The sequence below is a fragment of the Pavona decussata genome, unplaced genomic scaffold, assembly GCF_977016875.1.
Source record: "Pavona decussata unplaced genomic scaffold, jaPavDecu1.1 SCAFFOLD_102, whole genome shotgun sequence".
Classification (NCBI taxonomy): Eukaryota; Metazoa; Cnidaria; class Anthozoa; order Scleractinia; family Agariciidae; genus Pavona; species Pavona decussata.
The window spans coordinates 5,153,821-5,171,436 of NW_028145517.1; the positions used below are offsets into that span (position 1 = coordinate 5,153,821).

Below are 17,616 nucleotides of genomic sequence, written 5' to 3' on the forward strand. Positions count from 1 at the left end.
TATAACAATCTGTGACTAGATACTGTCTATTGTTGAAAAGTCCCTTATAGCGAGTACAAAACTCCTGATAACTCAGCTAATGGGAGAAAGCTAAACGGTAGAAGACATATTGGCAGCCTTTATGTATATTGGACACGTGGTACACAGTAAAGATGTTTTGGAAACAACAATTGTACAACAGAACAGAATTCTAGCCTTGTTTATTTATTTAAATTGTTTGTTTATCAATTAACCAATTAACTTTATATACCAGGGGAGATTCCCTTATTAGGGTAATTATTTTAGCGCTGATTGGTCAATTACGTTAGTGACGTAGCAAATTGCGTAATTTTGGAGTATTTGATCGCGAGCTCTCCCCGAGTTCTTTCTCTCTCACGGACTTGTCTCATAGACTACACGAGGACACAGATTTTGTCTCGTTCAACTTACCGGATTTGACGAAAATGTAAGTATATGCTAACGCAGCAAAGCGAAATTAGTTGTCTCATTTCTTGAAGAAAAAATTTGGAACCGGGGAGTTTGCGAGAGGACGCGCGCTGGTGCAACATCGCCTTGGTACTGTAGAATGAAGTCCAATCAGCGATCTTTATTTATTCTTTCAAGTCTCTCCAGAGCAGAAAAAAGAAATAAGTATATTGATCATGACAGCTTCCTCCGTTATTTTAAGACGATTCGACGAAAGGGAGGCCTTCTGATGAACGAACAAATTGAGAGACGCACGGCGTCAAATAGTGTGTCGATCTCGAGTGTTCGATGGAATAAGAATTCTCGATTTAGACTACAAACAGTGGTTTTGCGAGTACGAATTTCTTCATTCTACAGAAAAAGTATACTTAAAGTAATCTGTAACTTTGCAAAAAGAAAGAAAAACAGTATCTGGGTTGTAGGTCACTTGCAGGTCGAGGGGGTGTGTCTCGCTGTAGTATTTCAGTCATCACGGGTGATAAACGCCAAAAGATAAAAAAATAAAAAAAAACTTACAGGATTACAAGTTAGCCAGGTGTCGTACCAAAAAGAATAATAATGCAAAATAGAATTGAAGAAACCAAAAATGTTGGTCGTGCGTTTTATGTGGCGTACAGTGCGTCTTGGATTGCGTGACGGCCAAGACCATCAAGTAATTTCTAAGTGGAGGGATAAACCCCGAATGTGGGAGACAAGTGGAGGGGAAGTCTACAGTTGCAAGAAATGGGATAAAATAGGGTGGGAAATCAGTTTCCCAATTTATTCCGAAGGAAAAATATTTTGTAATAACAATACAACAAAGCCATAGTGTTAACACATGGAAGGTTTTTGCCAGAAGGGTGTGGAGCATCCTTTGTTTTCCCACTTTTTGAAAATCATTAAAATTCCCATAATTTTAAGATATTTACTGGGGACATGATCTTTGGATGCCCAGTTTTCATTACTTGGCCAAAGGCCTGTCTGGATGCAAAAGGTATCCCAGAAAGGACAAAATCCGGTACCTTTCTTTCTTTTGCATGTGTTTAGGTTGGCATAGAGCTGTAGTACCTGCTAACAATTATATGGCCAAACACACTTTCCCCCACGGAGTGATCAATAAAAAATCTGCAGTACCTAGTGTATAGAGTTGGAGAGTGCTTTGGTACATAAATTAATGCAGTTTTGTAATTTAGATGTCCAAAGCACAGCAGAAAAACCTTCACTTTGTGGAGAACTTTGGTTTGAGTGGTGCTGCTGCTATCATCTCCAAGACAGCTGCCGCCCCAATTGAGCGAGTGAAGCTTCTTGTACAAAACCAGGATGAAATGATCAAGGCTGGTCGACTTGATACACCATACAAAGGGGTTATTGATTGCACTGCAAGGACATACAAAGCAGAAGGATTTGCATCCTTTTGGAGGGGTAAATATTTTTCTGTTTCCAGTGTGAATTACCTAAAAAAATATGTCAGCTTTTGAATATTGGTGTCACAGTTCTCAAACCTATATTATAACATGCAGTTTGGTCCATTCAAAAAATAATAAAACAAACATGAACCAGAACTCTAGCAAACAAACTGCTGGATAAAATTCTACATGATTCAATCATAGTACAAAGTTTTGTAGTCTTTTTTATCCAGTTGAGATGTTGTGGATAAATAAGTGAGTTTTGATGTGTGAAATTATTTTAGTCGTGTTGTTTGTGGGCAAAGATACGAGTGTACAAGTCAGTTGTGTATTCTAAGGAAAACATGCTTATGACTTGTTATTTTTAATTTCCAGGTAATCTGGCCAACTGCATCAGATATTTCCCAACCCAGGCTCTGAACTTTGCCTTCAAAGATCAGATCAAGGCCCTCTTCAAGCCAAAGAAGACTGATAGTTATGGTGCCAAATTCTCCAAGAACATTGCCTCTGGTGGTGCTGCTGGAGCTATGTCCTTGATGTTTGTTTACTCTCTGGACTACGCACGAACCCGGCTGGCCAACGACGCCAAGTCAGCTGGTAAAGGCTCGGAGCGCCAGTTCAACGGCCTCATTGATGTTTACCGCAAGACCCTGGCAAGTGATGGCATTGTGGGACTCTACAGGGGCTTTGTAATTTCCTGTGTGGGAATTATTGTGTACCGTGGGTTCTACTTTGGTCTGTACGACACTTTGAAACCGTTGCTGTTGGGTGATGATGCCTCCCTGGTGCTATCCTTCATATTGGGATATGGAGTTACTGTAACCTCTGGGCTGGCCTCTTACCCTATTGACACCATCCGTCGGCGTATGATGATGACATCAGGCCAGGCAGTTAAGTACAAGGGGTCCATCGACTGTGCAGTCCAGATCTTGAAAAATGAGGGTGCCATGTCCATGATGAAGGGCGCTGGAGCTAACATACTGCGTGGAATGGCTGGGGCTGGTGTTTTGGCTGGTTTTGACAAGTTCAAGGAGCTGTATGTCAGCTGGCGTTTTGATGACTAGAAAGATCTGGGATTTAATAATATGTGTGTGCAACCTCCTCAACCTTGCAGACTTGTATATAACACCTGGCAGCCTTGTGGAAAGGTCATTCATTGCAAAAAAAACTTGTAACCGGAAAGTGACGTTATTGCAATATGAGAGACTCTCATCTATTGCAGATGTATATTCTCATTAAAAGTATGCTTTGAAGCATCACAAGTTGTCTTCCTGTCTTTTTTAAAGAGGCGCAAAAAGCTATGAACTAGATTATTACCAAACTGCAATGTTGTCTCTTTTTGGAGAAAGCCGACTGTTAGCAATCTAGTCTACATTGTGACAGCCCAAATTTTTCCCTTCCTTCTTGCTGATAGTTTGCTAAATAAGTTAAAGTCCTTTGTTTCCAGGGTACTTATTGCTCCAACCAATATAAATAGTAGCCCATGACTGTATCAATTCCTTGAGGCAACCCTTTCCCAAATAGATGTATTTTTAAAACTGCTTTTACTGCAAAAAGATAGACGCATGACAACTTGTCATTGATCTTCTTACATTGGCTATTTGAACTGTGGGCGTTCCAAAGGTCCCCCAAGACCCATTCTAAAAATACATCTACTCAGCAAGGGTTGACTCCATGGCTTAGTATGTGAGATAGGCTCTGTGTCATGGGCTCCTGTATTAAAACTAATGGGTGATTTTGTCAGGGGTGTGGTCCCATGCAAACTCCTATTTTGGCTCAAGACAGCTGAAAACCTCTCTCCTCTGCAGAGGCCTCTACTCAAGTGGAGACCGAAAAGGGACTGGATAGAGTGAAATACTGAGGAGAGAGGGGAACAGAGCTCTTTTCCTTGTCCCCTGCATCACACTCTTATTTTCTTCCCATTTCTGACTTTGCTTTTATTCTGAAGGAGTCTCTGTGGAGAAGAGAGGTTGCAACCCACTTCAGTTTTTTTTAAAAAAATGTTCAGCTGTTTGAAGAGTAATTTTCAATTGACCAACAGGAAATGGTTTGTCGGGGATAATAAAGGACGGTGCCTACTAATACCGAAGTATTTTTGTGCAGTTTATGACCATGCGGGAAAAGCAGATCTTAGCAAGGCCTATTGGAATCCAAAAAGAAAATTGGGGGTAACCACGCATTTTTCAGAGATAATTGAGCAATAATATCTCTAAAAAGCGCCAAAAAAAAAAAATCCCACTGTGTGGGATTTTTTCCTAAATTGAAGCTTAATTATCTCTGAAAAAAGCATGGTTACCCCCAATTTTCTTTTTAGATACCAAAAGCATTTGTTAAGTTCTGCCTTCTCCGTAAAGTTTTAAACCGCGCAAAAATACTCCTGTATCAGTATGCACCACCCATAGGGAACCTGAGTATCTCGCGATGCGCAGAACGTATGCGCAGTAACAATATTAGGCACCGTCCTTAAAGTGACGGAAGTGTACAACGAATTATGGTCTCTTATGAGGGGAGGGGCTCGGGGTTAGGTACTTTACGCTGGTTTTGAGTCAAAATCCTTCCACCCGCTACCCTCCAGGTATTAAATAATGACTGATTCCAGTTCATTCGTACCTGTGAATACAACAAGTCATCCCAGGAACCAGTTCAGAGGTCCTAGCCGGCAATGCCCACAGCTAGACCGCGTGAAATTCTGTCTTCACTCTGTTGCCGCCGCAGTCCGGAAGGAATCTGGACCCTAGTTACCATTGTCTCACGCCACTAATAAACAAATATGGCCGCCAAATTATCTCGTTTTGTGCGAAACAGAAAAATATTTAAATCGTCTTCAACGAGGCCCTAATTGACAATAATAATGGTAAAGACTGCAGAAGATGAAAGACTGACGCTTCTGCAGAGTTTCTTTTGTGGAGGAATTGCTGGCGTGCTCTCGAGAACTGTGACTTCTCCTCTCGAAGTTGTCAAAGTCTTGGCTCAAGTTGGAACTCCTGAATCGCGCAATGGTTTTATTAGATCGTTCAGAAGAATTTACCAGAGCGAGGGACTAAAAGCTTTCTGGAAGGGTAATGGTATATCATGTCTGCGGCTGGTTCCCTACAGTGCTATTCAGCTTGCTGCCTTCCACAAACTGCTGGTAACTTCTCATCGAACTTTCGAACGTAGCATATATAAGCTTAAGACTTAACTTACACGTACCGTATTCATGCATGTAGAAGCTTTCATAATTAGCCTTGTATAACTGGATGTCCAGACATAGAAATGTCGGCGAAATTGTTTTCTTTGATCGCAGGTGTCCATCCAACTAATTGTTCACCTAGCTTACTCAATACCGGCCCCCGATCGAATTGAACAAGCTTATTACATGTACATGTGCAAGCTAAAAGTAACACAGTTGAAAAAAAAATGTGCTGCTCAAACAGGTGGTTTAATTCGTCTGTAACATGCATCAAGCAAAAAATAATCATTACACAAAGATGTCAGGGTTTATTAACTCTACTGAAGGCAAAACTGTAGAATCTTGTATCTTCTGATATAAGCTTAGTTACATGAACCCGAGGCTGGGCACTCACCCCGTGTTTGGTAGAAGGGTAATTGGTACCCAGCTGGTTGTCAAACCTTGACCCTATCAGTTGCAAACGTGTTGTACCTATTCTCTTTACCCTGTTTAGGGCTTGACTTGAAAATGGAAACGCTGGTTATGACAACATTGCAAATCAAATCATTCAAATGAAATGCGCACGGTTTGCCAGTAGATATCTCGGGAAAGAAAGGGAATATGTGGCTTGTTTTTGGTAACTGAAGGTACCTTTGTACCCTTTCTACCAGCATTTGAATGATAATCTTGTAAGGGTATTAAGTTTTTGATGTATACCCTATTTATGAATTCTAATAATAAATAAATTATAATAATTCAGTTATTGAAAAACCACACACATCCCTGTATATTCTATATCCCCCAGCCTGCCCCACTTGGGACAATCAAATATTACATAGTTTTATTGCATCTGATTGCTTGATCCACATTCCTGCCACTTTATGTGGGTCAGTGATTATATTTGCAATTTGTCTTGCAGGATTTCTGAATAAGATCATAGGTTCATGCACTTAGGGAATCCGGAAGTAGTCAAAACTACTCCACTCGAACAGGACCCACCCACCACAAAATAGATGGTGGTTTCTGCTTGCCCCTCCCCCCCCCCCCCCGCCTTTCCTCAACCTCAAAAGATAATGTCTTTATTGCATAGCCATCCCTCTATCCAGTAGAAAAATATGACAAATATGAGATCCAAACTTCACTTTTCTTGTTTAACTAGCAATGCTAACTCTTGCAAGCTGAATTTTTCTGTGTCAACTCAAATTTGAATGCCAATAAATTTAATGTTCATGAGGTAGGTGGTGTCTTCGATAACCCCCCTACCCCAGAGAAGGTGGGTTATCGGAGGCTCAGGAAGTGCTCTTATTGCACCCCTGTTAGTTAATACCCAGCAGATATGCTTAAGACTTTATTATGCCCTTCTGCACTCCTTTTGTACAGTAATCTGATATACTAATAAGATCATGTGGAGTAAAAATACAAGGTGGGTTATCTTTGAACAAATTTGGTATGACCAGTTCCCTTATCATCTACTCTTTCAGGCAGTACTAGAAGATCCTCACATGCCTGGAAACCTGAATGGTAAAACCTGGATGGTGGCAGGCTCAGGAAGTGCTCTTATTGCAGCCCTGTTAGTTTACCCAGCAGATATGCTCAAGACAAGGCTTATTGTCCAGAATATCACATCTTCAAAATTGCACTATCGCGGGATATTGCATGGCTTTCGAAAAGTCTGGAAAGCTGAAGGGTTCTTAGCATTATACAAAGGGTTGTTGCCAACATTTTTGGGTAAGTACCAAGAATAGTAAGCACTGGGCTTACAGATATATTAGTTCAAAAGACAAAAGTGGGCTTGTTTTCAGGGAGAGAGAGGGGAGGGGGGGGTATCAATGGGGCACATTTTGCATGTCAAAATTGGCTTGCTAATAGACAGCTTGAAATGCTCAGTTAACGGCCTTTACATTCTCTTTCCCGGAGGAAATCCCAAACATTTTTTGAATTTTGGTTGGTTTGTGTTTTCAAAGCTGTAACATTATTTGAGAACGAATTTATTACTTTTACGTATCATACTCCTGACTAAAGTAAAAGGTTATTGGCATATCCGTTAAATAGGAGAAACCTATATCATGTGTCAAACCAGGAAACAAACTGCACTGTCCAGAGGGGTACTCAGGTACATACTACAGACTGGGAGGTGTGAATGAGGTCAAGTTGCTGGACCCCCGACCCCACCCCTTCCCCCCCCCCCCCAAAAAAAATAATAATAATAAATAAATAAATAAATAAATAAATAAAAGGAGACAATTTCTAAGCCAAAAAAGCCCCCAGTCACTAATTTGATAATTTGAAACCTAGCTGAGGTCTTTACACCTCCCAAATACTGTAAATTATGGTCCTGTTTCAGGTCTGAATGTTCAATTCTTATTTCATAAATCAGAGAAAAAGAATATGCACTAAGGCATTTGATTTAAGAGTGGTTATTATGTGTAGGAAAACCCAAAGTGGTATTTAGAATAGTCCGAAATTCCATTGCCATGTAAATACAGTTTGAGATAAACTGTTGGTCTATGCTTCAATTTCAGGTGTGATACCATTTGCTGGAGGTTCATACCTGGCTTACAGTATTCTAGATAGCTCCATTGCTAAACCCCCTGGAGACCAACTTACACCTGCTTATATGTTTGTTAGTGGATGTCTGGCTGCCACTGTTGCCAAGGTAAGGTTATGAATGCATACGATTCACTTAATATATTAAAATAACTGTGTTCTTCATTAAAAATTAAATTGAGGATTATAGAGTTTGGAAATGGGGTGTCAGTAGACAAGGTTTCTGTGGTCAAATTACTGTAAACTCTGTTTAATGCATTCAAGATCACCAGCTAAAAGTAAAAGTTTGGTCGGTTTAAAACTTTGATTATCATTTTTTTTTAAGATTTAAAGATTCAAAACTTTGAATATTATTTTATTTTTAAGATTTCGTTCAATCCAAAAAATTAATGCCATCATAGCATTGCATCACCTGGTCACATATATTAAATGTCTCAGATTTTTTGGACAATTTTTGTAATATTTACCAAGAAAATGAAGGGATGGGGAGGAAATGGTTTGCATGTATTGTATGCATCTGATCTTTCAATAAATTATTTATTATTAATACTTTGTTTTTTACAGACGTTGTCGTTCCCCTTTGACACCATTAGGAAGAAATTACAGGTTAGTGTACAGCTGCCTGGATTTACAATACTGACACAAAATATGTACTCATTCTTTACATACCTAGCCTGTCCCATATAAGATCTAAATATGTGCATTCAGAATTGTTTCATAATACATTGTACATGTTTTCAACTTAGACTAAAAGATATTATTTTGTGACAGGCAAAAAGTAAAACTCTTCCAAACCAAGGTGGAATTGATGTTGAGTTCAATGGAATGACCAGTGCCTTTGTGCAAACTGTAAAAGCAAATGGGATTACTGGTTTATGGAGAGGTCTGACTGCAAATCTTCTGAAGGTAAGGTCTTAAAATTTTCCAGACACATACTCCTCACATTATCCCACCATACCTCTGTTTCTCTGTGCAACACCATAATAGTTTCATAGGCTTTTTTCTTACATAATTGAACAAAGGCATGTGAAAAATTAGAAACTAGAAAAATCTTGTAGCTGTGTGTTCCAGTTAAGGCAAGGAGTGAAGGAAGAATTTTAGTAGCTGACAGTAGATGCAGCTCTCTCTTATTTATTTTGTCTGTTCAGGAGCTCCACGTTATCAGGTTTTGGTCCTGAAGGGGACTGGGGGCTTATCCTATTCAGTTTAAGGCTATTTTCTAATAGATTTTGACATTGCAGTGTGGTAGTGACCTGGCATTTTAAAATCTGGTTGTGGTATTGTCAATATTATTTTTAACTTAGTATTGCAGTGGAATGTAGGAAATTTAACACTTGGCACATTTTTAGTACTTTAGTACGGGTGACCAAGGGTGCATTCAATTTGCCAGAACTGGCCGGCAAGACTGTAAATCAAATGCATCATTTTGAAGGAATGGTGTTGTAAAATCTTTAAAAAATAATGACTTTGAGAAATGGTACACACTATTTTGAAGAAATGTGAAGGACTGGGATAATTATCTTATCCTTCAAATACATCATTGGTACATCCTGTTTGTGAACTGACCAATCTTGCCAGCCAGTTCTGACAACTGGAAAGTGCCTAAAGAGAAATTTTAAGAGGAAAGTGGTAAAACAGGCAGCATGTACAGGTAACAGAAAGTTCAGCAACTTGAACAGTTTTGTGTTTAAGCTAAAACTTTTGCTGTATCTCTGTCACCTTACCTAACTCCACCTTTTTCTTATGCTCAGACTATTCCATAAAGGTGGTGCTTGTACACTGCAATCAACAACTGTACTGATTTTCCATTAATCCTGTTGTTTTTTTGTCTGTGCACAGATAGTTCCAAATGCTGGGATCATGTTTCTGTCATTTGAGTACAGCAAAAGAGTTTTCCTGTTTTATAACGGCTACACTGAGTCGCCATTTTCAGATGTTCCAAAATGTAATGTGGATCAAAGCATGTCACCAAATGAACTGAGCTACCATTACTCCAAGAAGAAAGGATACAATAGATGACCATTATAGGCATTGCTACATTATTATGTTGAATGTCACACGTCAAAGAACAGAGAATCTGTGCTTCATGTGGCTCCTGTCACTTACTTAATTGGTGTCCTGTGGGTCATGACACTATGGGTAACCTGTGACCATTGAACTGTCCAGAAACAGAATCATTTGATTATCAACTCTGAGTCTAGCAATGGTCATTTACAGCAACAGTTACAGCACTGCAGTTAATGGACATATATTGAATGTATAAAATGTGGTCCCAAGGCATTTTCTGTTCATTTAAGTCCAGTGCTTTCGAAGTGTTGTGGGACAGTTCTAACTTCTTATCTCTGAATATTTTAAAAATTAGAAACAGGTTAGGAGAACAAGCCAGTTTGATTTACAAGACATAAAAGGAACACACACAAACAAGGATTATATGTCAGCCTAGTACGGATCCATCATGGACAGAACAGAGAATACTCTGTGTTAAAACCAAAATAATGACCACTGCTTTGTAGTGGTGGAAATACACTCCACTACTGTGGAGAATTCTAATCACCAGAAAAAGAATACAAGTCAATGTACAGAAGATAAGAAAAAAAAGTATAAAACTGCACAAATTTCACACACTTTTTTTACATTTTTGGCCAAAATTAGCCCTCATTCACTGGTAAATAAACCAACAAGTTAGTCATCATAATAAAGTTTAATTATTTTATTTTTTTTGCTGTATGTACACTGATCTTCATGTACATTACTGTACTATTCAAACAAAGCCTGTAGGGTATTAAAATACTGTAACAATAATCACAACAAATAAACAAAAACCAAGCACTTAAGTAAATACATGTTTGAACAACACAAAGCACTTTCAAAATTACACTTGCTGCTAATATACAAAATCATCTCAATAAACCTAGTAAATTGCAAAATTTACATATTTAGTTTAATACCTACACCATATGACATTTGCCGCTATTCACAAGATATAACAGTTCTTAACAACTGCACCAAAAATTACAGTTGCGACATTTTTCTACCACCCTTGCCATGTGCATGATGCAATAACGAGTCAATAGCAAAAGAATTTGACAATCAATAAGGTGTGCAAAAAGCCAGGACAGAAGGGAACATTTAGTTGTTCATCCAGCTCTGCTCCACAATTGCGATCACTTTCTTTTCATACTCGCGTTTGTTTTCTTGATAAAGCTGCGCCGCTAAGCTGTTGGCAGGACTATTAGGGTTGGGCTCATCTAAAAGAGACTGGGAGAAACCATTCAAAAATTAGTTAACCATCTCCTCTTGTCATGAGGCTACTTACGTCAGTACGTACATACACACGCACAAGAAGACAAGTCACTCTAGTCATGAGGCTACTTACGTCAGTACACACTCACACACACACACACACACACACACACACACACACACACACACAAGAAAACAAGTCACTCTTATCATGAGGCTACTTACGTCAGTACACACACACACAAGATAACAAGTCTCATGGATCAAACAAGGGAAAAAAACTCTTATTGTGATGACTGTGTGACCTCCCACAGGGCACACTTGATGAAAATATCCTGGTCTTGTCCCGGGAATAGACTGCCATGTAACTAAACAAGCCAGCCTATCTCTGTGCCCTGTGGTGTCTGCCTTGTAGCAGCAGCGGGAAAGATAATTCCAGCAATTTGTGAGGGAAAAGCTACAACATGTAGCCTGATATGATAACTTTATTTCAAATTCAAAAGTATAGCAAAACAGTAGATACTCTGCATCAATAAGGGAGTGGAAATAACTAATAATAAATTATTGGTTTTATCAACAGACTTCATAAGGTAATTTGGCCACTGTAAAGTGATGTGACAGGTGATGTTTCAATCGTTAGCCCTTCAACAGTCAGAACAAATCCATGATTCACTGAAAAGGATTTATGCTGATAAAGGGCTAACATTTGAATGGGTGCGCGGAAGAAGGCCCTATGTGACTTTTTATGTAAGGTCAAATTCTTCTTTTATTTCGAAGGCAAAAACAAGAAAATTTGGAAGGAGAATCTAGCAGTGTATCAGAAGTCACTTAGGGCTTTTTTCCAGGCACCCCTTCATTTGAAACCTTAGGTCTCAAATCTCTTTATACTGGGCAAATTACCTTATGAACTCTGTTGATCAAACCAAATATTTGTTATAGCAAAAACGTAGTTGGCTTTAGATTGTGCGGGATAGCAAGAATTATTATGCAGTCCAGCCAATAACCAAAACCCTGGCAGCATAATTCCCGCAAAAACGATCAACCCCATCTGATAATAATATTGCTAAGAAACAAAAGTGTATAGAAATGTAGCATTATATTTTCACTTGTAAGAATGAAACAATCTGCCACACTAACAATTTTGTCAAATGACACCCGTCTCACTTTAAGACTGATAAAAAGCCACTGCAAACATCTTGAGAACTAACCTGTATTGAAGTAAGAATTGACGACACGTCATATGTAGGGCTCCACCGGTTTTGAAGAATATCTAAGCAAATGCCTCCATCAGCGTAAACTGCAGATTAGAGAAATTATCACAGCAAAAATTATTATTATTTAACCCTTGCATGTTAACTGTTACATAACATTATTTTTCCACATTATATGAAACCCATTCATTCATAATGTGGATATCTCATGCCCTTCCTCTTATTCTCAAGTGCTTGATGAAACCATTTGGAACAACAAATTAGTTTGCATAAACGACAGACCTTTGTACAGAATTAAAGTTATAAACGAGGGCATACTCAAAATCGGTGATATCCTTACTAGTGATTATAAATTAAAGTCTTATGAGTTAATGAAAATAGTGGGTTTAACAAATGCAGAGTACTTTCTTCTAATGGGTATTTGCAATGCTATTCCAAAAGACTGGATGAATTTACTAAAATTACAGTCAAATTTGCCACGCAACTCCTCATCCAGTAATAATTTAGGATCTACAGATCCCTCTCAAAGGGCATCCCTTCCTGCTTCATCTCGACAGATATATTGGAACCTAGTTGGAAAAATGAGGAAAAAACCGACTGCTGAGTCTAAATATGAAGACTTGTTTTCTATGCATGGCTTACAGTGGGAGCAGGTTTATCTTCTCCCAAGAAGAGCAACTCTTGATTCAAAAACTAGAAAATTTCAGTACAAACTGCTGCATAGAATTATCTACACAAACAAGAGTCTCTCTAAAATGGGTTTGGTGCCACCACCTATGTGCTCCTTTTGTGAGAAATTAGAAGAGTCCCTTCAGCATTTATTCATTTATTGTGATACATCTAAGAATATTTTTTGGTTTTCGGTGATAGAGTGGCTAAAAGAGCATAGTTTTGGGGTCAATCATCTGAGTGCATAGACATAACATTTGGACTTATAAGTAAAGAAAATTTATTATTAAATCATATAATTATTCTAGGTAAACGTGAAATTTATCAAAGTTGCTCCTTAAATATAAAACCCACTTTAATGCTGCTGAAGGCGAAAATCTGTTCAACTTATCAAATAGAAAGTTTCATAGCGGAAAAAAATAAGCACTTAGAATTCCACAAGAAAAAATGGGAAAAGCTGCTTCCTTTCATTGACAACCTTAAAACACCAATATTCCATTACGTAGCACTTCAGGTTTTGTTTTGTACCTGTTTAGTATGTATTTTTAAGCATTTTTTATGTATTCTATGGTAAGGTATCCGCACAAAGTACCTGTATGTATGTTTTTTTTTTGTTAAATAAATTAATTTTAAAAACCTGTTACATAACAAATTTTAATCTTAACTGATTAAGCCAGAACTCCCAAGTGTTTTTCAAGTGTACTTTCAGCTATCAAAATTCTATTCTATTTTCAGAAGATATGCAAACAACAAACCATCAAAAAACAAATGGATCATATCATTTTGACTATACAGTGCATACCTTGTACATGATTGGTTGCAAAACAGAAAAAAAGCCACTTAACATGGGTATGAAATCTGCTAAATTTCTTCCAAAATACGTGAATGTTTGAATTTTTCCTTGTCATGTCCATATGAGGTCAAGTTGTCAATTGCTTGTCAGGAGGCCTGTTTCTGTTTCCCCTAGGCAGGTAGAGTAACCCTGAGGGGCACTACAAATGGATCTGTGAACAATACTGTATACAGCTATTTGAACTAACGCCTAAATGACAAGGACGCAAGGTGATGTAAGTAATTTATAATAATAACCTCACCAAACTCAGCTATGGCTCTCCCCTACTGGAGGGGGGTGAAGGGGAGAGTGGGCAAATCTGTCGATCCCCAGCAAACAATTTTGCCGTAATCCAAATCGGCAAAACTTCAGTTTAAGATGCTGTTGCTTATAATGAAATGTCGTTGAAAAATAAGATAAGGATGAAGTTGTGCATGTATTAAGGTGGCTTACTACAGTTTTCTGGAGTGAAAGAACGCCTTAAATCAAACTTAAGAAAAACGCAACAGCAATTTTCTTGGACATTTTTTCTAGTGCAGTAAATACAAAATAGATAATTTTGAGTCAAAAATTAAATTTGGAATGCTCAAAAAGTGTTAAATACAAAAGAATGAGTCTTACTGGGGGCCTGGAAACTACACCTTTCAGAGTTGTCTGGCTCTAAATTGCCCACTTCAAAATTTCAGGATTTGGAAAGTGGGCAAAAACAAGTATTTGCAGGGAAGAACACGAAATTTTGTCAGGGACAAATTTGGCAAATGACAAAATTGGGAAATTTTGCCTTATTTGAAAATTCCTTGAAAAATTTCTAACAGATTTTCTCTAAAAAATGTTCATGTTTCCTTTATAGTGTTTTCTGTCAACAGCAAAAATTTGAACATAGGTTGTACGGCTAGATTTGGAGAAATAAAGCGTAAAAAAAAAGTTATTATGACCTACGGTGAGAAGACCATTGCGCATGCTTGTTCTGGGAAAACCCGGGTTCCGCAATTCCAGCGCGCGTGCGCGCTCCAACTGGTGAGTGCATACTTTCTTCATGTTCAAACATTTGGCGCAAAATCACAACTCTGCAAAGGCTTTAAGGCTGTTAAGGAACGGCAACCATTAGACAACACATTTTTCTTCAATTATCAAGCCCAAACACGATCTAGCTACTGTAAACACACCTCTGAAACCCACCTGGAATACCAGGAAATTTTTCCGAGAGCCGCCATTTTGTTTTTGTGCTCGCGGGATTTCCTCAGCAAGCTCGCGTGATTTTCCTCGCGCGTGATGCTTTCGCGTGCTTTGGGCAGCGCGCGCGCATATCAAAGACTCGCACAGTACAAAAACTGTAGTAAGCCACCTTAAACATCTTCTGTTCGCAACTTGTCTCTCAACAAAAACTTTTGTAGCAAGTTATGGTAAAAGTAGACTTTTCATCATGTTGCGGGATGCATTGCAGCATGTAAAATGTGTTTTGCAAATTGCAATACATGTACATGGTTCTGGTCAGCATTTTTTTAAACACATGAGATCACTTGCATGTGTAGTGCAATGTTTGAGCAGCTTGACTTGCTGATGAGCCTAGACAAAGAATCCAGTAAAATGCACCTTGAACAACAAACTAAAAGACAGACTTATCTGAGGTATTTCAATGGACATTGTGTCTACATGGCTAAGTATGTGTCTCTGATATGACGAAGGACACCATGGATAATAAATTCATCACAACAAACTTATGCATTTTGAAGGTTTAATGTATCCAAAAGCCAGGGTTTAATCAGTATACGTCCCATGCCGAAGATATGCCGAGAGTTTCAAAGTTCTATGCCAAGTGCCCGCTGACCACCTAGTAGACCACAAATCCCACAAAGGGAGAGAAATGCTGGATATTTTGGATAACAACAGTTCATTTGAATGGTAGAAGTTTACAAAATCCTCGGTAATCTTACGCCACATTCTACCTCGTCTTACATCACTTTATACCAAAGACCACGATTGTGCGCCAGTACACCAAGTGATTTGGAAACCAATGCCAAAGATCTTTGGCGTAACCGAAATAAAATGCCGTCTGGTCTGAAAGTACATCTCTGCAATCAGTAGCAATAGGGTATGCTGTGTCCGTAAATCCATTAAAATTATTCATTGAATCCGTAATCCTAAATAATTTTTTGGCCAAATCCGGCAATCCACAAACCTATTTACCCCTCTCCTACGGAAAAAAAATCATGGCCTAATATATATGGATTTTTCCTTGCATAACATGGAACTCACAACTGTAAAGTTAACTACAGTACCCCTTTGGTCTTGTCGAGTAATCTTGAGAATTTAAAATCTGACAGAGTTAATTGGAATAGCTGAATATCTGTACAAAGCTGTTGCAATGTTACCCTCTATCAAAATAATGGCAGTAAGGATTGAAACAGAAATTTTTTCACTGAGTCGACGAATCGAACTTCCGGTGAAATTTCAGTTTTCATACTGTCACATGCCGGTAATTACTAATCACTGTTCTCGTTAAGTTTATAAAATTGTTCTCAGCCATATTTCATTACTTAAATGGATATAAGTTTAACTATTGCCAGGCCAGCGACTTTTTGTTCTGGTTGTTTACTATAAGCTCACTGTACTACAGTATAAGCTTATAGCTACTCAACTTAATTCTCGAGAAGCTATGTCGCAAATAACTCCATTACAACACATTACAAATTGAAAACCATGAAAGAAGAAGCCACGGATCTATTCTATAACTTGACTTACCATTGGGGTGAAACATTTTTGATATGAATCTAACAGTTGGTGGTTTATTGGGATATTCCTCCGTAAATTCCATCTGTAATTTAAAAGTTCCTGTTGCGAGAAACAAGAATTTATTTAATCATCAATGTTTCTTTTATGACAACGACATCGAACAGGACGGCAGCTAATAACACAAGAGCACTTTATTATGCTATGGATGGACACAAAGCGAGTTGCGTAAATTTAAGAAACGAAAACTCACCGTCTTCAAATGGTGTGTCTTGAGGGCTGCGTGAAAAGACATAAGCATAATGGTTAGAACTTGCCTGTTTCGAAGTTGTAATAAAAACATCTTGCTTCACACTTACCCGAATATAACAGCATTCCATATCATAATATTATTTTCAGATGGAGCTCCACTAACTCCAGCTGGGGGATCTTCTTGAAGCCTAGAAATCGGAACAAACGCAATACTCAAGAAACGAAATGTTCAACTCAGTTTAGCTTAACAAACTTATCCTCGATTATGTATCTTTTTGCCGCCTCTGTAGAGCGAACTGACGCCATAAAATGTGAACGATTCGTTCTACTAGTAAGGAAAAAAGTCTTGCCTTTTAAAATCCCTCATTAGTCGCCTTCTAGCTGGAGTAGACATAGTGAATTTTAGTGTTGAGTAACAACACAAATTCACCGACAACACTGCAGATTTCGATCGAAGTAACGAGGCGTGACGTCACTTGCCGTGTCATCGTCTGATGATGCAATTCTCTCCGCTGACCGGAAAAAATCATTATTTATTTGGAAGGTTATTATTATTATTATAATAATTTGAGTCAGATATTGTAGAATACTGTATTCTGTAAAATAAGTGTGATTCAGGCGTTTGCAAAGCATTATCCTTTCGAGAGCATTCGGAAGGTCTTAGGTTCGACTCCTGATAGGAGCACTCGGATTTCTTTTTTCCGAGTATGCCTGCGTCACTTTCTAGAATAATCATCATTCTCATTCTCATTATCCTTTCATTTATATTCAGCTTCCAATCAGTGATGACATTTAGTCTTGAATAATGAAAGTAGGAATACCCAAACGTTGACTCACGCTTACTTTAATCTAATTTTTGGGGACTTATTTTTCTCCTATCAGTGAAAGATAAATACCACATCCTAACTATTTTTAAAATTTATTTTTCCTCTTCTTATGTTGACTGTTGGACTGCTGAGAAACAAAATAAAAATAAATAATTTATTATTATTGTTATTATTATTATTATTATTATTATTATTATTATTATTATTATTATTATTATTATTATTATTATTATTATTATTATTTTTAGCAGGAATAAACAGGGCATCTTTCTATTTGTAGCTCTTCTCAGAGGGAAGTATCTAG

The 17,616-nt window shown here is 38.1% G+C and overlaps 3 protein-coding genes across 3 annotated transcripts; 2 read left to right on the top strand and 1 right to left on the bottom strand.

Moving 5' to 3' along the window:
• Nucleotides 1-293: 293 nt before the first annotated feature.
• On the top strand, nucleotides 294-3,112 carry LOC146471811 (uncharacterized). The gene is made up of 3 exons (XM_085120370.1): nucleotides 294-445; nucleotides 1,638-1,866; nucleotides 2,226-3,112. Exons 2-3 carry the CDS (start codon nucleotides 1,638-1,640, stop codon nucleotides 2,912-2,914), a joined length of 918 nt encoding a protein of 305 aa, XP_084976496.1. The 5' UTR covers nucleotides 294-445; the 3' UTR covers nucleotides 2,915-3,112.
• Nucleotides 3,113-4,596: 1,484 nt separating this feature from the next.
• LOC146471812 (solute carrier family 25 member 43-like) lies at nucleotides 4,597-10,261 on the top strand. The gene is made up of 6 exons (XM_085120372.1): nucleotides 4,597-4,980; nucleotides 6,483-6,729; nucleotides 7,524-7,657; nucleotides 8,113-8,154; nucleotides 8,320-8,454; nucleotides 9,388-10,261. Exons 1-6 carry the CDS (start codon nucleotides 4,702-4,704, stop codon nucleotides 9,565-9,567), a joined length of 1,017 nt encoding a protein of 338 aa, XP_084976498.1. The 5' UTR covers nucleotides 4,597-4,701; the 3' UTR covers nucleotides 9,568-10,261.
• On the bottom strand, nucleotides 10,244-16,984 carry LOC146471813 (ubiquitin-conjugating enzyme E2 A). The gene is made up of 6 exons (XM_085120373.1): nucleotides 16,836-16,984; nucleotides 16,593-16,673; nucleotides 16,487-16,512; nucleotides 16,246-16,335; nucleotides 12,000-12,088; nucleotides 10,244-10,806 (listed from the first exon to the last, which is right to left on the bottom strand). The coding sequence occupies exons 1-6, from the start codon at nucleotides 16,877-16,879 to the stop codon at nucleotides 10,678-10,680; spliced, it is 459 nt and encodes a 152-aa protein (XP_084976499.1). The 5' UTR covers nucleotides 16,880-16,984; the 3' UTR covers nucleotides 10,244-10,677.
• Nucleotides 16,985-17,616: the final 632 nt, after the last annotated feature.